Raw genomic sequence first — 24,334 nt, 5'->3', positions numbered from 1 at the left:
TCATTTATCTCATTACTCTTAGTGGAACTTCCTTGAACATGTTCTCGCTTCTCAAATCTACACTCATCAGCTCCACAACTAGTCCTATTCCCTCTTGCATAACACAACCATTCCTCTCATGAAGCACTATCAAAACATTCAGATTGACACTCCATAAGCACTCAAGTAAACAAAAGACTGATGAGCATCTCCAGAGTTTCAACTAGTCCCTGCTCTGTGAACAATGCCCAAGCATCCAACAAAGCACCACAAAACAATCAAAGGTCAAACACATAATTTCAGCTATTGTGAAAAAAAACATAAAAATGAGCCAAAAACTGACTGAATGATTTATTCTTATGTATTTTGTCCTTTCCCTAATATCCACATATTCCATGTAATAAGTGACAACCCGCATTCAACAAACAATAGAACAAAAAACATAAACCAAATGCACAATGAACACATTGGTGCAGCTCACAATGTAGAATTTGGAAAAGAAGCATAGAGGATATGCATACAATATACACATGTATGATGTACAACATATAACCCACCCACACATACAAATGTACACACACAAACATACATACACAAATGCCACTACAGAAACAATAAAATAGACAATGCATAATTTGCAAGATTCAATGCTGAAAACTGACCAGCACAGGTAACCCACAGAATACAGACAAAAGCACCCAATATACAATTTGCAATATAAATATATAATACACGTTTCTGACAGCCTCCCATCTGCAAGATAAATGCTTTGTCTTGTGGTAGTCAACTCTGTGTTAAGCATCACCTGGCATTACTAAGGAGCCCTACTCTAGCATGGCAGTCTCTGCAGCATTTGCCACAGAGGAAGGCAGTGGGCTGAGAAGGTGTTGATTCACTGGCCTCTGTATTTTCTCAGCCTTCTTCTTGGCTAGCTAAACTTTTCATTTCTGCTTACCTCTTCCAAATGCCCTTTCAAACAGTCAACCTGCAGAGGTCATGGCCATCAGTGACTGTCTTCCTGTCATTAGTGTCAATATCCACCATCTTCAAATCTCGTTTGCAGGTGTCCTTGCAGTGGCGGTATGGATTCCCAGGAGGTCGTGACCTAGTGGCCATTCTCTGTATGGAAGGTCTTTGGGTATACGGCCACCATCCATCCAGTGAAAGTGGCCGAGCCAGTGCAGATGTTGTCGGCTTAACAATGAAACACAATACGGAAGATTTCAATACAAGTACCTAAGTTTGCCTACATTAAGACAGTACTTCAGAATTATTTCATTGGCTATGAAACAGTTTGAAATGACCTGAGGATATAAAATCTGCTATATAAATGCATCTTCTTTACATGTTGTCAATGTGTAATGAATTACATAATACACAACAGGCAACTCACAGCTCACAACAGTATACAAGTGTCAAAAACATAGGTAAACACTATCCAAACGTACCACATATTAAAAAAACACAATATACAACCACCAGTTGTATATAAGATATCAATCAATGTATGGGTAACAGGCACAAATTAAATATTCAGACTAACAGATATACACAATGACACATATACCATATGGCACAGAAAACATCAGACAGCTATGAGACACACATAAAACTGACAGCATGCTACATGGAAGACCTAGCACAAACACAACACAGTGCAAACACCAACAGTGATAATGCACAAGAATTTTTTCTGTTGTTCTTATGACGTGGGTGACACTAACAATTCTGTATTTATTGCTCATTCTTAGTTACCCTAAGTAGATGGCAGTGGACCTTCCTGAATTGAGCTTTGTAGATGGTGGATTGGAGTCAGGGGTCAGAATGTGAACTACTCATCATGGAGAATATGGCCTCTGCCTTTCCCATACAGCCAAAATGTTGATATAGACCAGTTCAGCTTCTGGTGAATGGTAACTCCCATTGATAATGGTGGACTTGATTGTGCCATTGGAAATCAAGGGGAAAGGGCTGGGATTTCTGTTGTTTGATAATAGTAATTTACCTAGAATTTGTGTTCCTCAAGGCTGGATTTGTCTGGGTCCTGCTGTATGCTAGTAAAGAAAGTATAAATGGGGCTAAACACTGCAGAATTATCAGTAACAGATGAACCCTTGACCTTAGAACAGAGGGAAGGTCATTGATAAAGCAACTGGAGATAGTTGAGTGGCAGATTTCCCCTTAGTAACTCTACAATGTTATTCAGAACAATAAACATAACAAGTAACATGCACCAAAAAATTACAGTCCATCCACGACAGCATAAGAAACCACAAAATGAAAAACAAACGATCCATCAAACTTTGTGGCTCCTTTCACCAATGTAATAGTGATTCTGCACCATCCATTTAATTTCCAAGGGAAATAGAAATACAAGAAGGAACATACTCACATCACAAAAACACAGATGAGGAAGAATGTGTATTGAATTCATAAAGCAAGGCACACATGAATACATAAACCACAAGACATACAGCTAGGCAGCAACAACTCCTTATAAAGAAAAGCACTTGTGCACTATATATAATATAAAATAACACATCCTGGACGAGTGTTAAATATAGTAAATTCATCTTATATTTCAGATGACATTCAGAAACTATAATGACTTTTCTTTGTGAATTATGGCATCATCTGAACCCCCTTGATACTGCCTTTTAATTCATTCTCGGATATTTATCAATCCTGTTTTGTGTGACACTGATATTGATATACCTATAACATTAACTGTAGTGACCTCTGAAATATGGAGTCTATGTGATTGATACTGAGGTCTCTGTGGAAGAAGCAAATGTTGGCAGGCTTAGGAAACATTTGAAAACCTGGCCCTCAGCTCCTTTTGAGAGTAAGCTTTAATAATCTGTCGGAAAGCACAAGGGCTGCATGTATGTGATATATGTGTGCATGCGTGTGTGTGTGCATGTGTGTCTGTGTAAGTAGATACCTGTGTGTCAGTGCATATTTGTTTGTGTGAATGCCTCTGTCCAACTGCCTGTGTGAGTATGCCTGTATTTATGTACTTGTTTGCATGTATGTGTGTCTGTGTCTATCTGTGTGTATGTGCAAGAGTCTATGTAAGTGTGCCTCTCTTGTGTGAATATCTGTGTATATGTACATGAATGTCTGTTTCTGTGTTGTCCAACGTTCACCCCCTCCACCACCAGTGCACAGTGGCAGCAGTGTGTACCATCTACAAGATACAGTGCAGAAACTTGCCAAGGTTTCTTCAAAAGCATCTCACAAACCCACAGCTTCTACCTGGAAGGACTAGAGCAGCAGACACAAATGGGAATCCTACCACCAGCAAGATCCCCTCCAAGCCACACACTATCTAAAATTGGAAATATATTGCCATTCCTTCACCATGGTTCAGTCAAAACCCTGGAACTCCCTAGCCAAACAGTGGGAGTACCTCCACAATGTGGACTGCAGCAGTTCAAGAAGGTGGCTCAAGGGCAATTAGCGATGGCCACATTCCATGAACAAATTAAGAAAAACTCCCGATTCCCATCATACTTGCCATCCTCCTAAAAAAAATGTGGCCTCAAAAATAAGGTGGCCCAGTCGCATGTAACGTTAATGTAATAGTTCTGTCTATGGGCAGCTCTGGTTCTTTAGGTATGAACATATCTCAGTGTTAGTGTCTGGCAGCTGTCACGGGCTCTGGGACCTTGGATGGTGTTTGGAGAGCTGGCGGGGGCGGTGGGGGGGAAGCTGAATTCGCGGCTGCGCAGCTTGTCTGGCGGCGGATGGGGGCTGAGCTCCTCCTTCCAGAGCGCTGCCTTTTCTTTCTCTCGCTTGTCTCCTTCCAGCACCGCCGGCCTCCAATAAAAAACCATAACAATGTAGATGCAACACATGACGGATCGATAGTGAAGCTGTGAGCTCGGTGGCGGTGACGGTGTGAGTGAGTGAGTGAGTGTGTGTGTGTGTTGGTCGGGGGGAAGCTGCTGGTTAACCCGGGCTGGGAACAGGCGGTGAGTGCGGCCAGTGGACGGATGCCTGGCCGCTGTCCGTGGTGTTGAATGATCAGCTCAGTCCATGTCTCCACCTCCCGCGGCAGCACCCCAGGAAAGCGACCTCCCTCCGCGACATGTCTGATCGAGGAGATGGGCAAAGGCGACGACAACGATCGCATCGTGATAAACGTGGGAGGGACTAGGCACGAAACGTACCGGAGTACCCTGAAGACCTTGCCCGGCACCCGGCTGGCATGGCTCACCGAGCCCGGCGCCTTCGCCAATTTCGACTACGACCCCAAGGCGGACGAGTTCTTCTTCGATCGCCACCCGGGGGTCTTCGCCCACATCCTCAACTACTACCGCACGGGCAAGCTGCACTGCCCGGCCGATGTGTGCGGACCCCTGTACGAGGAAGAGATCGCCTTCTGGGGCATCGATGAGACGGACGTGGAGCCTTGCTGCTGGATGACTTACCGGCAGCACCGAGACGCCGAGGAAGCTCTGGACAGCTTCGAGTCCCCCGACCTCAACAGCGGCGACGGTGACGGCGGAGGCGGGGGAGACGGGGTCGCGGACTCGGAGGACGAACTGGACACCAAGCGCCTCGCCCTGGGAGACTGCTCCCCCGAAGCTGGGGCCAAAGCTGGCTGGTGGAGGAAATGGCAACGTCGCATTTGGGCTCTTTTTGAAGACCCTTATTCCTCTAAATATGCACGGGTAAGAAAAAATACATTTGAAAAAATCTCCTGTCAAATAATCTTCACATGAGCACCACAGCATTCAAACACGATCCTACATCGTTAGAACTTGGTCAAATGAATTGAGGAGCAATTGTAGAAATGCATCCAATTAAAATGAATGCAAAAGGGCATGTCCCAATTGACTTCATATCGAAAGGAGCATAATTACATAACAGTCATTTGAGGAGGTAGAGAAGAGGAGGATTGAATGCTGCGAACTAGACCGAGGGTACCTGGGGGATGCATACAGCAGAATTCTAGGAATACTAGACTGAGGTGTTGTATCTCCGATTTAAGATGAGAAGATTACAAATTGTTAAGGGGCTTAGAACAAGCCCACTGGTGGTTGTAGTAAAACCGAGTATCTATAAATAAATGTAAACTTGTTCAGCACATACTGGGGGTAGAGGTGACAGATATTGATGCGGTTCAAGTGGGCGCAAAGCCCTTCTTCACAATATTAGGTGTCCGTTGCCGAGAGGTTGTGATGGCCGTTTTCCAGGGAGCATTTTTTTTAGAGAGAAGTTAGTAATTGGAAATGCCAATTAGATTGGTGGGTTACTTGGAGGGTTTTCTGGGAACTGGAAATATAAGGTAACGCGGGACTCGCTTTATTTCGGAGGACTGGTGCTTCTGATCAAAGCTACTGAGGTAGCGCACAGCAGGAGTGCGTTTCAAATTGGGGCTCATTGATATTCCATAGGCGTGCACCCCGGGAGCAGACTGCAGAGGAATCTGAGAGTCGCCACTTTAACCTCAGATCCCAGTTTTATTCTTTAAAAAAAATGAGCCATGGGTCATCTTACAGAAGGAAGCCAGTGATTCTAGGCACTGTATATGTTTTGATCTTTGGTTAAAAAAAGACTCAGGCTGGAAATAGCAAGATGAACACGAACAACGTTACCATAAAGTGCTAACATCAATACAATTAAAACACCTCTAAGTGCAAATGTATATCTCAGTAATCCTGCAAAGTATGACATATTCCGTATCAAGTCCATGTTTATACACTCTACAAAGCGGCTGAGATGGATGTTGAGGTTTAAAGCGTTTTTCTCTTCTATATTGCTGGCTAGATGCCGTGATACATTATTATCACTGCCCTCAGAAAATGATAGCTATCGATTTGTAGATTATTTAAAGACTGATAGATAGGTGGTGACATTGTACATTGTGACCAATCACCAATAATAAGTGCATCCTCTTCATCTCAAACGTCTCCGTGCCCCAAAGATTGAAATCACCCGTTTCAGATGAAGAACCGGATTCTCGATGGGGCGATGCACTTATTTGGGGCAAGATCAGTGGCGATATTAACTCGCAATGTCACTGTTATTGCATAATAATTGTGTTGGAGCACCGCATGTAATTCAGGCTCTCCTGCTAATGTCTTAGCACACGTGATGTTCAACGAAATCGGAATGTTGTGCTGGTTTCTAAACAAATTGAGAATGTATGAAGGACAGGGGAGAGAGAAGGCAGGAACCTGCATTTTAAACAATCCGATAAGTAGCAGTAAATAGTAAATCTTTCTATATGTGAGAAATCTCAAATCATTCTCAGAACGTTTACATGCTCCATGTTGGTTTGTATACATTCCCCAATCCTCTCTAACATCCCCCCCCCCCCCCCCCCCGCCAACCATGTGTTTTGGTGCTCGATTCACCAGAGACAGTGGAATGTCTATCCATGATGCCCATTGCAATTTCTTTCGTCGTTATTTCAAAGAAACAATTCCTTTCATATGCAGCAAAACCAAATCATGTGATTTTTCCGGACTGGATCCCAGAATCTGCGGTATATATACATAGAGAGAGAAAACATTGGGCTTCAGGAAGCAGTGCGTGCTTCCTCCATGCTCCAGCAGGTGGTACCTGGCACCACGTCCGATTTTCCTGAAATCTCTGCAGTGAGGAAGGGAAACGGATGTTTACAGTCGACAAACCAACACATGAACAGCAGGAATACTGAAATACAGATAGACAGACAGACCGTCACGGAGGATAAATTCTTTGACTTGCAGCTGCGGAATTAACCCATTAGTTTGATGCAGTGCGCGAACAGAGATAGAAGCAGATTGACCTTGAATCTGGTGGATTAACACCCTTTCTTGCAAATTGTACAGCTCAAGAATGGGATCTGCCATCTAGGCTGCCCTCTCATACTTTCTTAGAGTTTTTGTGCTGAAATGGTGTGGGTTCTTCGGTGTGAGACAGGATAAAAGCAAATGACCTTCATAAATGTACCGTCACCAATAGTGACATTACACTGAAGTTACTTGGATCTGCTTAACGTTGCCGATATTCCTACTCGTAAATTGAAATTATATATAATATAGCAGATAGAGCAAATTCCCTCAGTGTGAGGAATAAAAGCATGGAATGAACTGCCTCATGTCAAATACATAAACGAAAATAGACATGGAAATGACCGAATCAATGATTATAATTAATTCCATATTCGGAAAGTAAAAGCAAGAGCGTTTAAATCGGATTGCTTTGCTGTTTATCACTGTGTTTTCATGGTGTTCTCATTCTTGAATGAGTTTATAATCAACTGGGGACCAATATATAGCAAGTTAGCGAAGGCATAGGTGGGAGGGAGGGGGGTAGTTTTTTTTAAGGAGAATGATGATGTGCGTGGAGGGTGATTGGAAACAACTTCTAGGCATGGTAGATGTACGTTTTTTTTTATTTGACATGCCGGCCAATTGATTCTTCATTATAATCAGGAAAACCCCATCTTCTTGAAAAGCAAACGTTAGGCCAAATTTTTATTTGATTTGGTTGGTGGGTGAGGTGGAGAACAGCGTATCGCATTAGTCCTAATGTCATGCATGTGATGTGACATTTCAAGACATTTACGCCTCTGCATCAAACACTTTCCTGCCAACGCTGCCTCTTTAATACAATACAGTTAGTGAAATTAGATAATGCAGTGGGTTAGTCACTGCCCTTTCACCCCTGGGACCTTGGCTCAAATCCAAGCAGTTTGGTGGGATAAAAGTCACCTCTGTTCATTTTGGGTCTATATCAAAATGAGCATAGAATAGTCACTCCAGATCCTGGTGGGCATGGACCCCAAAGCACATGACTGCCAGTAACTTAGCACTACATCATTAAATTACAGACCTTTACAACACAGAAACAATGCATTTGGACATCTAGCATACCCTGGATGTGTTCTCCACATGGGACACCACCTTGAAACATCAGTCTCCTGTTCACTTCCTGTATTCATTAATACCAGCCTTTCCATGCAATTATTAAATTCCTTCAAAAAATATGGACTTTGATTGTAAGAATGGCTTTTGGCAGGTAATACCATATTCATCATTATTCCCATGTAAAGACATTTTTCTAACTTTTGCCTTAATGCTTTTTGCGATTCTTAAAATCTATGCTGTTTTGTCACCATCTTCCTTAGCCCAATGGAAAAATCTATCTTTACCTTTTGATACTGAAACCCTCTGTCAAGCTATTTCTTAACTTTTCCAGATCTTATGAAAACAGCAACTCCACAAATTTCTCTTCCTACTATAATTCCTCATTATGGTAACCTCCTTTTAAATGCACACTGCAAATTCCCCATTGCATCCTCCCTCTAGTGAGGTACCCAGAAATGCACACTCCAACAGTCTAATTAAGGCCTTATATAAGTTCAAACTTATGTAGTTTTATATTCCTTGCAGTTGTATTCTATGGCACTAGATACAAAGCTAAGGTAATTGTTTGCCTTTTTTGTGGTCTTATCTTCTAGCACTGTTACCTTAATGTCCTGCATCACTTGATGACAGGGTTCCTTTGCTGATCAGCTCCATTTAAAATTGTGCTATGTAGGATGTATTATCTTTCATTATTATTTCCAAAATATATGACTTCACACTTTACCATATTGAATTGCATTTGCCTCCTGTCTGCCATGCTGCATGGCAGTAACAATTATCAGTCTTGGCTAGAATCCCCAACTTAGTATCAGTGACAATTTTCAATATTTTCCCATCAATTCCTAAGTCCAGGTTATTAACATATACACTAGCCTATCTTTGATTGTGGAGCACACAGGGAGTCAAGGCCTTGTGTAGTCTTCAGGTGGCGAGCTTTAGAGGGCAAAGAATAGTTGAGTTTATTGGTGCAAAGGGATTCCTCTGCACTATAGGTTGAGCAGCTAGAAGATGTAACACTGATGCACTATAGTACCATCACTGGCAGGACAGTGCAATTACAGTGTAATAAGTTTATGCAAACACTTTTCATGATAAGTAGGAATCTAGAATGTGAAACATGACAGAAAAAATGTGATGAAGATTTTAAATATAAATTTGTGTAGGAAAGGTAAGAGGAAGTAGGTGGTTAGTAGGAATGTGGAGCTGAGGTTACAATCAGATCAGCCATGATCTTATTAGATGGCAGAGCAGGCTCGAGGGGCCGAGTGGCCTATTCCTGCTCCTAATTTTGTTTCTATGAAGTTAGAAAGCCAAATAAAGACAGCCTAACAGAGACCCTTACTGAGCACTACTCATATTGTTTGATTCGGGGAAACTTCCTATTCCCTCACACTCTACCCTTTCCCTTTAATTACTTATCTATGTTAAATATATGTCCTTTTAATTGTAAGTGCAAGTATCTTTGCCAAAAGTCTCTTATTTGATTCCTTGCCAAGTGCTTTTTGAACACATACACTAAATTTCCTTTATCTATCCTCACTCTTATTTCTCCAAAGTATTGTATTAGGTTGGTCAAGCATGACTTTCCTTTTAAGAATTCAGTGTCTGGTCTAGCTCATGTTTTTGTAAATACTCAGTAATTTCATCCCATATTGCAGACTAAAGTGATACTAACTGACCTAGACTTCCTAGCTTATCCCTCTCTCTATTTTTGAAGAGGAGTGTCATGTTTACCACCCTCCAGTCCCCAGGCATAGATTTTCTTTCCAAAGTATTTTGGAACATTATATCTCTTTTCCTGTTCTTTGCTGGTACATGTTCTCTGGTTTCCATCATCATTTTCTCTTCCCCATTCAGACTGATAATACATTCATAGCAAACATTTCAGTTTTCTTTCCATTTTTATGCACTGATCATGGTTTTGATATTTTTTCCTTACTTGTCTTCAGGATCCTCAGATATAAATCAGCTGGCCCCGATAGCTTGTCTGCTTTAAAGTTTGAGAAACTTCTTTATTACCATTTCTTGTTAATAACTACCTCTGGCAGCTTTACAATTCTAATATCCACTTCCTCTGTGAAAACTGAGGCAGAGTATTTCCATCCCCTAACTCCCTAAGACAAGCTTGCCTCCTTTTTTATTATTACTGTATTCAGTTTGATTATTCTCTGCCTACTAATGTGACTTTAAAAGGCTTACTGCTTTGCTCATTTTTAGTCTTTCTAATGTCTCTTTTGTAGGTTTCCTATACATTTTATATTTGCCATTGATTTTTAAAAAAGAACAATTTGCCCAATGTGCTAATCTTTTTTGCTGTTTTTAATATTTAATTTGAGCTAATTTCACTGTTCATCCAGGAAATCCCAGTCTTCAAGGTACTTTCCTTTTTCCTTTATTGAAGTGCTCTTGAATTGCATCTTTCCATCCTCTGTTTAAATATGTTCCATTGCTACATTTCTATTTGCTAAATTTTCCTTCCATTTAATCTTGGAGAAGTTTCTTTTCCCTTGGTATAATTATTCTTCTCCCCAGTCAATTACTCATGTTTTGATTTCTCTCTTTCTTTTCCTATATTTGCACTGGGCGTAATTTTATAGTGGGAACTGCTTCCCAAATATTCTCCTTGGCTTTAGGTCACCTATTTGCTCTGCTTCATAATTATTCTTCTCCAGAAAAATCACAGATGGCTGATGTGGGAAATGGAAACTAATGCCCTGGTACAGCAGGAAGGCTCTCCTTAAACTCTGTCTGACATATGTTGTTAGGCCAGTGCAGATGAAGCTTTCCTCTGCAACTAACTGTTTTGTACCTGACCTGCAAGTGCTTGATGCTGACACTGAGCCTAAAATTGTTTAATTTCTCACCCCTCATTGTGTTAAATGAAAAAACAAACAAAAAAGTCAAAAATAAGATATAAGCTTAGATCTGATTCCAAACTATGTTGGAAACTGTTCATGTTCCTGTCTCGACTGGAAGATTTTCTAGTAAAATTTACTAACAACAATGATTTTGGAATAATTATTTTAAAAAAAACAATGTACAGAAAACACAGCCTGCTATGGTAATGAATTACATGGATTAGAGATGTGATCATTTTGCATCCCTGGTCTCTGCTGATAGGAGACCAGTCAAGGTGCTACAGTTGGCCTCTTCAGTGCCCTTTTCAGAGTTCTTGCTCCTGATTTCTTGACTGGAAGTTGCACAATTTGGATATGGATAGGGGTCGCCTAGACTGTAATACTCCTCCCCACCCTGTCAAAGTTTATTTGTAACTGGTTACTTGTGGGTTAGGTGCTGGAATCAGTATCTGGGGTTTCCCGCTTGTGTGCTTACCACCCCATGATTTTCTACCCATTCATTTTAACGTGGAGGAAAATTATGCGCTGGTGAATGCAGAAAGCTAGTTTCTTAGCAAAAAAAAAAGAGATAAACATGTAATGGCACAAAATGAATGTCGATCCAAAGCATGTTTATATATTTTTTTCAGATTTCCCTTGTGGTGGCTGTAGATTATGTTAGGGCCATTGGCTGTCAGCCATCTGCTTACATCCTGTTTCTGAAGTCTGTTAAAATCAGACCTACAGCTTGGTACTAAGATTGCAGATTGGTCAGGTAGAGTATTTGTACAGATCATTGCTGGGGGTTGGGGGGATGGGATGGTGAAGATGTGTAGTAGCTCTGAGATGTAAGAAATTTAATGAATTATTTATATTGTGCAAATTGCATGCTTCAGAGAACCTGTTCCCCATATGTTCAAGCTTGCTATGTGGGGGAGTATGTGTGTGAGCACAGAGTGTGTGCGTGAGTGGAAAGATTACACTACATCACTGAGAGTGTATTCTCCATTTTAATTAGTTTTTTTTCTTCGTTCATGGGATATGAGCATTGCTGGCAGGGACAGCATTTGTTGTTATCCCTAGTTGTCCTTGATGAGGTGATGATGAGCCACCTCCTTGAACCGCTGAAATCCCTGTGGTGTAGGTATACTTTCAGTGCTGTTAGGAAGGCAGTTCCAGGATTTTGATGCAGTGGCAATGAATGAAAGGCGATAAAGTCCCGGGTCTGGATGGTGTGTGTCTTGGAGGGGAACTTGCAAGTGGTGTTGTTCTCGTGCGACTGCTGTCCTTCTCCATCTGAATGGTAGAGGTTGTGGGTTTGGAAGATGTTGCTGAAGCAGCCTTGGCATGTTGCTGCAGTCCATGTTGTATATGGTACACACTAGCACTTCTGTGCACCAGTGGTAGAAGGAGTGAATGTTTAAGGTGGTGGATGGTGCTGAGCTTCATGAATGTTATTGGAGCTACACTCATCCAAGCAAGTGGACCATACTTCATTACGCTCCTGACTTGTGCCTAGTAGATGGCAAAAAGGCTTTGGGGAGTCAGGAGGTGAGTTACTCACCGCAGGATTGCTAGCCTCTGACCTGCTTTTGTAGCCACAGTATTTATATGGCTAGTCTAGTTCAGTTTCTGGTCAATAGCAACCCCAGGATGTTGATGATGGGGGATTCAGCGAGGGTAATGCCATTGAATGTCAAGCGGAATGATTAGATTCTCTCTTATTGAAAATGGTCATTGCCTGGCAATGAGTTTTCTTTTATGAATTTTATACATGCTTGTACTGGAGAATGGGACTTCTCAAATTATTGTCAGCATCAAGCACTCCTACTTCAGGTATAATGTAGTTATATAGGGTAGGTTTTCCAAATCCTTTACAGCAAGCATTTTTCTGAACAATGCTTCAAGCGTACTAGGTCTTTCCCCAATCTAAGAACTCGCAACATCTGCACTAGATAGAGTTAAGGCCCCTTTCCATTAAATGCTTCTGTTAGGTAAAACATAGGAGAATGTTAAGCCAAATCTCCCTTCAAACAGTTCCAGATTAGGTATAACACAAGTTAAGTAGAGGTTAAAGCTTCCTTTTGCTATGTGGATAGCATGTATCTGGAGGTGGTCACCCCGCACCTTAAGAGTATGAAGGCAGGGAAGGAATGAATGACTGCCAGACAGTTAAGGTATTCTAGGCAGGTATTGCAAGAGTCCTCTGAGTGCATCTCCCTCTCTAACTAGTACTCAGTTCTGAATACTGGTGAGGGCAGTGGTTCCTCTGGGAAATATAACCAGAGCCAAGGTCACATCTCATGGGTAGCTTGGTTGTGTGTGGGTGAGTGGGAGGGGGGAATCATGGAGGAGAATGGCCAGGAAAGCAATAGTGATAGGGGAACAGACAGGCATTTCTGAGAGTGAACAGCTAGGGACTATGGTGCATATTAGTACAATGACATAGGTAGAAAAAGGGATAAGGTCTAGTAAGTAAATTTTAGGGAGTTAGGAAAGAAATTAAAAAGTTGGATCTCAAATGATTACTCAGCATGCCACATGCTAATGAGTACAGAAATGAGAGGATAGTGTGGCTAAATGCATGGCTGGAGAGGTAGAGGAGTAGGAAGGGGTATTGCTAGCAGTTCTGGTGCAGGTGGGACCTGTACAAGCTGAACAGCTTGCAGTCACCAGGGTCAGGACCAATATCTTGGCAGGAAGGTTTGCCAGTGCTGTTGGGGAAGGTTTAAACTAGCTTAGCAGTGTGATGGCAACCTGATTGTGGATTCAGTAGGGAGAGAAGCAAAGCTTGAAATAGAAAGCAGGAAATTAGTAAGCGAGATGGAAGGCTGTGGAAACAAAGGCTAGAAAATAGACAACAAAGGAGCTGTTCAGTGATTAGTGCTATATACTTCAATACAAAGAATCTAGTGAATAAGGCAGATGAACTGAGGGTACAGATGGATACTTGGACATATGATTTCAAAATTACAAAGGAAATTACGAAAGCAAGGAGAAGACATGAAAATAATATTGGTAAGTTAAATCACGGAAAACCCAAAGATGTTATATAAACACATAAAGAGCTAGAGGGTAACTAAGGAAAGAGTAGAACTAATTAAAGACCAAAAAGATGACTTGTGAGAGGAGGTGGATGAATTGGGCATGGCTTTTAATGAATACTTTGCATATGTTTTCACAAAACACAGGGATGAGGCAGACATTATACAAAAGGAGGGGTGTGAAATATTAGATGGGATAAACATTGTGAGTGAGGAAATATTAAGGCATTTAGCATCCTGGAAAGTTGATAAACCAGCAGGCCAGGATGCAAGTCTCTCTGGCTAAAGGCGTGGTGTTGGAGGGCTAGAGAACTGCTAATGTTGTATCGTGTTTAAAAAGGCGATAGCTCATGCTATTACAGGTCAGTCAGCTGAATATTGATGGTGGGCAAAACTATTGGAAAAAATTCCAAGAGACAGTATAAATCATCATTTAGAAGGTCTGAATTAACCAAGGGCAGTCAGCAAACATTTGATATATGGAAGGTTGTGTTTAACTAAATTGATTTAATTTTTTGAGGAGGTAACAAGGAGGGTTGATGACGGTAGAGTGTTTGATGTAGTCTATATGGATTTTAGCAAGGCTTTTAACAAGGTCTTACATGGCTGACTGGTCAGAAAACTAAAAGCTTGTGAGATCTAAGAAGAGTGACAAGTTGGGCCCAAAATTGGCTCAACAGAAGAAAGCAAAGGATAATGGCCGATGGTTATATTTGTGATTGGAAAACCCAAACCAGTGGGGGTCCCTTGTTGTTCATGGTATTTATCAATGATTTAGATGTAAATGTAAGGGACATGACTAAGAAGTTTGCAGATGACGTGGAAATTGGCTTTGTGGTTGATAGTGAGATAGAAAGCGGTAGATTGCAGAAAGATATCAATGGACTGGTCAGATTGGCAGAAAAATGGCAAATGGAATTCAATCTGGAGAAGTGTGAGATAATGCATTTAGGGAGGGCAAACAAAGCAAGGGAAAACATAGTAAATGGTACGATACTGAGAAGTTGTAGAGGAACAGAGGGACCTTAGTGTGCATGTCCATAAATTCTGAAGGAAGTAGGACTGGTAGATGAGGTGGTTAAGAAGGTGCGCAGGAAACTATACTTTACGAGACCTAGAGTATAAGAGCAGGGAGATTATGCTGGAACTGTATAAAATACTAGTTAGACCATAGCTAGAGTATTGGTTACAGTTCTGGTCACTGTATTACTAGAAGGATGTGATTGCACTAGAGAGGGTCCAGAAATTTATGAGGATGTTGCCAGGAATGGAGAATTTTAACTATGAGGATAGATTGGATAGGCTAGGGTTGTTTTCTTTGGAACGGAGGAAGCTGAGGAAGATATAAATGAGGTGCATAAAATTATGAGGGGGCTAAATAGAGTGGATAGGAAGGACTAATGTTAGCAGAGAGGTCAATAGCCAGGGTGTATTTTTTTAAATTCATTCATGGGATGTGGCCATTGCTGGCTAGGCCAGCATTTATTGCCCCATCCCTAATTGCCCTTGAGAAGATAGTGGTGAACGGCCTGCTTAAAGTTCTAAAGATTTAAAGTGATTGGCAGAACAATTAGAGGAGAGTTGAGGAGAATTCTTTTCATCCAGAATGTGGTGGGGTCTGGAACTCACTGCCTGAAAGGATGGTAGGAGCAAAACCCTTCATCGTATTTAATAAGAAGTTGGATAAGCACCTGATATGCTGTAACCTGGACTAAGAGCTGGAAAGTGGGATGAGGCAGGATAGATCTTTATCAGATAGCGCAGCCACAAAGGGCTAAATGACCTCCTTCTATGCTGTAAATGTTCTATATTTCTATGTTTCTAGTCTGTCCCATCAAGCACTCCCAGGTCAGGTACATAGGAACATAAGGACAAACAGGCATAGAGAAGCCCCGTCACATGGTTCATCAAAGTTGCTCCCAAAACCCAGGAAAATAATAACTCCAACCCTTGTATCCCTCATTTTTTGCCCTCACTAAGGAGAAAAAAATATTCAATAAGGCCCGCTTGTGGGCATGAGGATCACGATGTGCTATTACCCCTGAACCAATGGAAGTGATGGAGGTAGCATACAAACTTCAAGCTGAATGGCTGAACACCCAGCAGGAGGCCCAGGTTTGTGCAAGACTAGAACCAATTGAAACTAGCCTGCACTTTATAAATCAGCTTGGACCTCTTAGATGGGAGAGTGCTGGAAGTCACGAGAATATTAGAATAATTGCTTACAACTTGCAGCACAGAAATAGGCCATTCGGCTTCACTGGTCCATGCAGGTGTCCATACCCCACTCAAGCCCCATCCCACCCTCTGAGTGGAAGAAATCTGAGTAATGGCGTAGCAGGCCAGAGAGAGGGCTCCTAGGTTCTCTGATGCAGCAGTGGAGCCTTCGTACAGAAGATGGAAAGGAGGATCTTTCTGCAGATAAACACTGCAAAGACAGTGTAGCAGTTAGCCGTGGAGGTCAATGCCAGTTGGCTGGCCCCGAGGACCTGGATATGGTGACCTCAAAGGAATGGTCAAGGTTAGTGAATGTATCTTTAAATGCCATATCGTACAAATCACACCATCAATTTCACACCCTGCTCAATGCACTACACCTACATCACTCACCCATTAGCATTTTCTAGCAATTAGGACTCATGCCTAACATTCAGATGAAATCTCACCATCACACACTTACCTCTGCTGCAAGCCTCACGCCCACACCTCACAGTTTCAACACATTTCCAGCTATTCAGCTGTGACAGGCACATCATCTAAGCACATTGTAACACACTCACTGACACTCTTCCCTCTCTCTCTTACAGGACAACGTGGCACATAACAGGAGGAAAAGACCTGATGAGGGACAGGCACAGCTGCATCTCCTGAGCCCCTTGGGGGAAATTGTGCTCAGCATTATTGGCATGGTCATCATTGAGTCCAAGATAATTGGTGTTGCTGAATCCCTCCAGGATGATGGTATGTTCCTGCCTCATGCATTTAGCAAATCCCACATCACCTTCATTCCACAATCTTGTATGAAGTACAAATTGCACATGATGTAACTGTTCAGCTCTTACATTCCAACCACCCCTGTTCTCCCCTTGTGTATTTATGCTTTCAGATACCTAAGACCTTCTGCCTGGCAAGCCAGGGGTGCTTCAGGATAACGGCCCAGAGGAACATCACACGTCTGAAGAAGAAGCATTGACATTCGATCTACCACTCACAGCCACCAGCTCAGATACTGGCACTGCACATAACTTATACGATAGAGGCATGATCTGCCTGATGTAAGTCACTAGTTAAGATGGCTGCAGAAAGGACAGTGTGAGTGCCAGCTTGCTGGAGGGCTAGGCTGTAGGTGAGTTCTGCTTCAGGACTTTAATGGGGACATTGATTGGGCTGTGTTCAGGAAAAGGCTGATAAGCATGCACACAGAAATGCTTGGTGCAGACAGCCTGTTGTCACTGTCAAGGAGAACGGATGAGTCCCGCTCCAACTTGGCACAGGACTTTGCACCAAGCTTAGCGCATTTTGTCCAGCATGAAAGTGGTGGCCAACTTCATTCACATACTTGTGGACTCAGCTATGATGCAGCGTCTGATGGCCGATGTCTCAGCTTCTATTGTAGCACAGGCAAGAGCCACATAACATTTGAGTGCTTCAGTGCAAGTTCAGACTGAGGTCATGAAATCTCTGTTGCTGTGCAAGATCTGCCTGTTGCCATGCCGGCTCAGATTGCTGTCATCATGGCTGCAGATACCAATGCTCAAAGGGGCTTGCAGGATCTCATAGCAGTCTAGAAATCTGTGCTGTACCAGAATATAGGATTGCGGAGGCACTGTCCAGGGGAATGGTCATGGTTCTGTGCTGCACGAACCTGTTGTCCTCTCTCAGGATGACAGATTTGATGCTCGCACCACTGCTAGTACTCCTACTCTTGCCTCTCAGCCAAGCAGCCCAGGCTTCTATTGCCCAGTCTAAGGTGGTGCAGCCTGAAACTGGGCCATGAAGGCCCAGAACTGCCTGGGGGTGAGTTGCAAGGTCATCAACTGAAAAGCAGCAGCCATCCACAGGCCATGCTGCAGAAATGGGGGTGGAACTGCAATAGGAGCACTAGGCAAGGCAAAGGCAAGCACAAAGGGAATGCAGATGGGCGAGTATTGTATGTATTATTGAAATTGTTGTTGGAGAGGAGGTGTTAGGCGTCTTGAAGAATATTAAGGTGGATAAGTCCCCAGGGCCAGATGGGATCTACCCCAGAGTACTGAGGGAGGCAAGGGAGGAGATTGCTGGGGCCTTGACAGAAATCTTTGTATCCTCACTGGCTACGGGTGAGGTCCCAGAGGATTAGAGAATGGCCAATATTGTTTCATTGTTTAAGAAGGGTAGCAGGGATAATCCAGGAAATTACAGGCTGGTGAGCCTTACGTCAGTAGTAGGGAAATTATTGGAGAAGATTCTTCGTGACAGGATTTACTACCATTTGGAAGCAAATGGGCGTATTAGTGAGAGGCAGCATGGTTTTGTGAAGGGGAGGTCGTGTCTCACTAATTTGATCGAGTTTTTTGAGGAAGTGGCAAAGATGATCGACGATGGAAGGGCAGTGGATGTTATCTACATGGATTTCAGTAAGGCCTTTGACAAGGTCCCTCATGGCAGACTGGTACAGAAGGTAAAGTCGCACGGGATCAGAGGTGAGCTGGCAGGATGGATACAGAATTGGCTTGATCATAGAAGACAGAGGGTAGCAGTGGAAGGGTGCTTTTCTGAATGGAGAGCTGTGACTAGTGGAGTTCTGCAGGGATCAGTGCTGGGACTTTTGCTGTTTGTAGTATACATAAATGATTTGGAGGAAAATGTAACTGGGCTAATTAGTAAGTTTGGAGGAGTTGCAGATAGTGAAGAGGATTGTCAAAGGATACAACAGGATATAGATCGGTTGGAGACTTGGGCGGAGAAATGGCAGATGGAGTTTAATCCGGACAAATGCGAGGTAATACATTTTGGAAGGTCTAATACAGGCAGGAATTATACAGTAAATGGCAGAACCCTTAAGTACATTGACGGGCAGAGGGATCTGGGTGTACAGGTCCACAGGTCACTGAAAGTGGCAACGCAGGTGGATAAGGTAGTCAGGAAGGCATATGGCATGCTTGCCTTCATCGGTAGGGGTATTGAGTATAAAAGCTGGGAAGTCATGCTGCAGCTGTATAGACCTTGGTTAGGCCACACTTGGAATATTGCGTGCAATTCTAGTCACCACATTACCAGAAGGATATGGAGGCGTTGGAGAGAGTGCAGAGGAGGTTTACCAGGATGCTGCCTGGTCTGGAGGTTATTAGCTATGAGGAGAGGTTGGAGAAACTTGGATTGTTCTCACTAGAGCGACAGAGATTGAGGGGCAACTTGATAGAAGTTTACAAAATTATGAGTGGCATGGACAGAGCAGATAGTTAGAAGCTATTTCCCAGGGTGGAAGAGTCAATTACTAGGGGACATAGATTTAAGATGAGAGAAGAAAACTATAGAGGAGATGTGCGGGGCAAGTTTTTTACGCAGAGGGTAGTGAGTGTCTGGAATTCGCTGCCAGAGGAGGTGTGATAGTGATATTTAAGAGGCAGCTTGACAAATACATGAATAGGATGGGAATAGAGGGATACGGACCCCGGAGGTGCAAAATGTTTTAGTTGATGGGCAATATGATCGGCGCAGGCTTGGAGGGCCGAAGGGCCTGTTCCTGTGCTGTACTTTTCTTTGTTCTTTGTTCTTTGAAAGTTGGTATGGAATGGTTGTTTCGTGGTATCTTTTATTTCAGTACTTTGGTCAAGAGATTGCTGTAATGCTCTATAATAGAAGGATGGAAAGGTGGGGAAGTATGGAGCAATGCTGATTTCTAGGGGTTTTTTTTCCAATGAACCAGAGTCTGATGAGCTGCTCACGGATAGCCTGTCTGGAGTGATGATGTCTTGGATGCCTCTGCTCTTCCTATTTCTCCTCCTCCTTTTCTTCTTCATCCTCCTGAGGTGGTTGTAAAAGCCTTGGTGGCAATGGTGGTAGTCTTCATGATGGACAGGTTATGGAAGGTGCAGCAGGCCATCATAGATTGAGATAGATGCTCTGGTGAATACTAAATACTGGAGGTTTCCCCAAGTAGTCCAGGCAGGACACCAATGCTCTGCTCCATGACATTCCTCAATGCAGCATGGCTGTCTTGTAGAAGTGTGGTCTACGTGTGGGTGGGTGATGGAGGGGAGCCATCATCTGCACAAAGAACAAATTGCCTTTGTCACCAAGCAGCCGTCCTTGTGTTGGATGTTGTTGGTTGAAGATGGCTTGAATAGTTGACTGGTGCAAGATGAAAGCATCATGACTGCTGCTAGGACAGCAGGAATTCAACAATGTGATGGTCTGGGCCAGGTCACACACCAACTGCATGTTCAGGGACTGGAATCCATTGCAGTGGCAGAACACCTCTCCATTGAGATGTGGCACTCTCAAGGCTACATGCTTGCATTCAATAGTTTCCTACTCTATTGGGAATCCTGCTTTCTTGGCAAAGCCATGTACCCCCTCTTCCTGCTCCTCTCTGCTTAGAGGGAAGACAATAAAGTTCCCTATTCTGGCACACAGGTCCTCGCTGACCTCCCTGAGACAGTGATGAATGGTGAACTGAGATATGTTGGTAGTGTCACTGGCTCCAGCCTGGAGAGATGCTGAGGTATAGAAGTTGAAGGCCAGATTAACCTTGACGACCTTTGGCAGTGCCATCCAGGTCTGATTGAAAATGGTGGCGCAGTTCGGTGACCACCTCCTGGACAAAGTGTAGTTGCCACAGGCACTGGTCATAAGTTTGCATCTGGAAGTACTGTCGAAAGAGCCTCCTGCCTCAACCTCCCGCTGAAAGCCCTCCTTCTCCCTCTGTGAACAGCTTCTCCTCTCTACTGCATCTTCCCATCATGCTGCAGCCCAAGAGAAACTGAACTATATATGACTGAGCACAAGTGATCCACTCGGAAGCCTGCTTCTGGATCAACAGCCATCACAAGGTGGAGGAGTGTTGAACAGAAGGCCCTGCCTAGGGTAATAGGAGGGCACTTTCCCTACCTTCATCTCAGCCAAGAATAGTGTCTGAGACAGCTACATTTCACCAAGGATGTGGTCACTAAAATATGTCAACATCTCCAATCAGACCTGCAGCTAGAGAGCAGGGTAAGGATGGTGCTGTCACCCTGGTCACCATGCCTCAGGGTCCTTCCAGGCTGCAGCTGGTGACATCATCAACATTTCTCAGTTTACCATGCATTGCTGCACTTGGATGGTCACTGAGGTCCTGTACACCAGGGGAAGGGACTTCATTGTCTTCTTTCTGAGCAGAGGGAAGCAGAAGGAGTGGGAAAGTGGCTTTGCTAGGGTAGCAGGTTTTTCAGTGGTGCAGAGAGCCACCGACTGCATGCACATGACATTGTGGGTACTGCATCTCAGTGGGGAGATAGGTGGAAATCACAAAGGGTTCCAATCCCTGAACATGAACAGAGCATCATATTGGTGAATATTTCTAACAGCCACAACTGTGGCATTCGGCCATTTGCATCATGATCAAGCCACCACATAAAACCAGAGGGTTGCCGTTGGCAACAAGGACTACCTGCTCTGTACATGGCTCATAAGTCCTCTCTGCCCTTGGCCACATATGGGTAGTGCTTCTTTAATCAGCCCAATGCTGCAGCCAGTCTAGGGCACACCATCAACGCCATGGTTCCACTGCCTGGGCAGCTTAGTATTTGCCGGAATGTGTCTTGTGACTTGTGGTGATCTACTGCGACCTCCACAACCCGGCAATCATGATGATGCAGTCTTTGTCAACAGATCCTCAGTGACTATCTCAAGAGGAGGAGAAGGATGAGAGGAAGCACCCAGGATATCATTGTTCCATAAGCATCTCATGTGGTTCCCCTGAAAAACTTCCGACTTTCCCACCTTTCCATCTCTATGTTACGAGCCCTCACAGCATCCCCTTGGTTAAAGTCCTGAAATAAAGGAGCACACAAAAGAACCATTCCATTACAGCTTTATCCAAACAACACTTCCAATACAATACTTCATACAATACTCTTCTAGTTATCTTTGTGCATTTCCTTAATGCCTGTCTTGCGGGTGCCTTCACCTGGCCTATGCAGTGCTACCTCAGTGGCTGCAGCATGGTTGGTGAAAGGCTGTTGACTTTCAATAGGGGAGACAGCAGATGGATTTGCAGGGCAACCTCGAATAGCTCTGAGATTTGATAGCCCAGTTTCAGACTGCACCACCTTAGCATGGTCAAAAGCAAATTGGGCTGCTTGGCTGAGAAGTGGGCACTGGCAGAGAGGCAGTGATGGGAGCATGAATTCTGTCATCCTGAGAGAGGATAGCAGCTTCATGCACCATGGAGCTACTGCCATTACCTCCTGTTGGAGTACAGATTGCTGGATTGCTGCGAGACCCTGAAAGCCCCTTTGAGCGCTGGTATCTGTAACCACAATGGCAGCAGTCTAAGCCTGCATGGTACCAAGCTGATCGTGCATGGCAATAAGCCAAGCCATGGCACAAAAACTCATGACTTCAGCCTGAGTTTCCTTTATAGCATTCAGATGTTGGGTGCTGCAATGAAGCTGAGATCAACCATCAGATGCTGCATCACGTATTCTCATGGAGTTGGCCACCACTTCCCCACTGGAAAGGATGGGCTCCAAGCTCTGCGTGAACTCTCTGCCAAGTTGGAACTGTCCCCTCTATGCTCCTTGACAGTGACATCAGGCTCCCTCTTCCAATGCACCAAATATTTCTGTGTGCACACCATCGGCCTTTTCCTGTATGCCATATGATCAAAGGCCACATCTGCTTCCTCTGCAGTAGAACTCGCCTGCAACCCCACCCTCTATTGAGCTAGCACAGAAACTATCCTTTTCTCCTGGCTTGCTTGCAGCCCACTCAAGTTCGCTGACTCACCATGCGCTGATCCCACTGCTGTACTATCCTCTAAAGTACACATAGTACCAGTATCTGTGACAATGCTTTGTCATCAGACATCTGCTCTTCTTCTTACCCTTCACGGTGAGGCTACACTGGCTGACCAGTGGGTCTCTGAAAGCATAAATACAGATGGGGAGGGTTGGGGTGAGGGAAGGTGGTGTGGGTGGAAAGCAAGAGATTCATTGTTACACTATCTGAAGCTTGTACTTCATTCCAGATTGGGAGATGAGGGCGAAGTGGGATTTGAGAAGGTGCAGAAGACAAGACCATAGCGCCATCCTGGATGGTTTCAGTGCCCTAGTTACAACACCCTCAGTGACTGCTGTGTTAATAATTTGGAGCAACCATGTCCTACAAGTGTCCGAGGACATTCAGTTAATGATTTAGACGTGAATATAGGAGGTATGATCAATAAGTTCGCAGATGACATGAGAATTGGTGGCGTCGTAAATAGTGAAGAGGGAAGCCTTAGATTACAGGATGATATAGATGGGCTGGTAAGATGGGCAGAGCTGTGGCAAATTAAATTTAATCCTGAGAAGTGTGAGGTGATGCATTTTGGGAGGACTAACGTGGCAAGGGAATACACAATGAATGGTAGGACCCTAGGAAGTACAGCAGATTAGAGGGACCTTGGTGTACATGTCCATAGATCCATGAAGGCAGCAGCACAGGTAGATAAGTTGGTTAAGAAGGCATATGGGATACTTGCCTTTATTAGCTGAGGCATAGAATATAAGAGCAGGGAGGTTATGTTGGAGCTGTATGAAATGCTAATTAGGCCACAGCTGGAGCAGTGTGTGCAGTTCTGGTCACCACATTATAGGAAGGATGTGATTGCACTGGAGAGGGTGCAGTGGAGATTCACCAGGATGTTGCCTGGGCTGGAGCGTTTCAGCTATGAAGAGAGACTGGATAGGCTAGGGTTGTTTTCCTTAGAGCAGAGGAGACCTGATAGAGGTATACAAAATTATAAGGGGCGTAGATACGGTAGAGAAGAAGAAGCTTTTTCCCTTAGTGGAGGTGTCAGTAACCAGGGGGCATAGATTTAAGGTAAGGGGCAGGAGGTTTAGAGGGGATTTGAGGAAAAATATTTTCACCCAGAGGGTGGTTGGAACTTTGAACACACTACCTGAGGGGGTGGTAGAGGCAGGAACCCTCACAACATTTAAGAAGTATTTAGATGAGCACTTGAAATGCCATAGCATACAAAGCTATGGGCTAAGTGCTGGAAAATGGGATTAGAATAGATAGGTGCCTGATGGCAGGCACGGACACAATGGGCTGAAGGGCCTGTTTCTGTGCTGTATAACTCTATGACAACTTGCATAGATAGTCTTGTAACCCATTGAGTATAGATGATGAAGCGGTAATCTAATTGAGATGTTCATGATGATGAAAGACTTTAATATGGTAGATAGAGAGAAATTGTTCCATTTCATGGTGGAGTCCAGATAAAAGTGGCATTACATTAAAATTAGAGCTAGGCTGTTCAGGGGTAATGTCAAAAGCTACCACTTCATACAAAGGGCAGTGGAAATCTGGAATTTTCTCCCCCAGTTGAAAATTTCAAAATGGAGACTGAGATTGCTAGATTTTATTGGTGAAG

General features: G+C 43.6%; 1 protein-coding gene across 3 annotated transcripts in view; it reads left to right on the top strand.

The window, feature by feature from the left end:
- Positions 1-3,816: 3,816 nt before the first annotated feature.
- The window catches only part of LOC144684779 (voltage-gated potassium channel KCNC1-like), a 119,251-nt gene continuing 98,733 nt past the window's right edge, over positions 3,817-24,334 (top strand). For all 3 annotated transcript variants that reach the window (XM_078548990.1, XM_078548989.1, XM_078548988.1), the window contains exon 1: positions 3,817-4,658. In XM_078548990.1, coding sequence (XP_078405116.1) covers positions 4,005-4,658 — 654 coding nt within the window. In that variant the 5' untranslated portion in view covers positions 3,817-4,004. The remainder of the gene's footprint in view (positions 4,659-24,334) is intronic.

The sequence above is a fragment of the Cetorhinus maximus genome, chromosome 9, assembly GCF_964194155.1.
Source record: "Cetorhinus maximus chromosome 9, sCetMax3.hap1.1, whole genome shotgun sequence".
NCBI classification, from domain to species: Eukaryota; Metazoa; Chordata; class Chondrichthyes; order Lamniformes; family Cetorhinidae; genus Cetorhinus; species Cetorhinus maximus.
The sequence above is the reverse complement of the archived record's forward strand: the minus strand, read 5'-3'. Positions and strand labels throughout refer to the sequence as shown.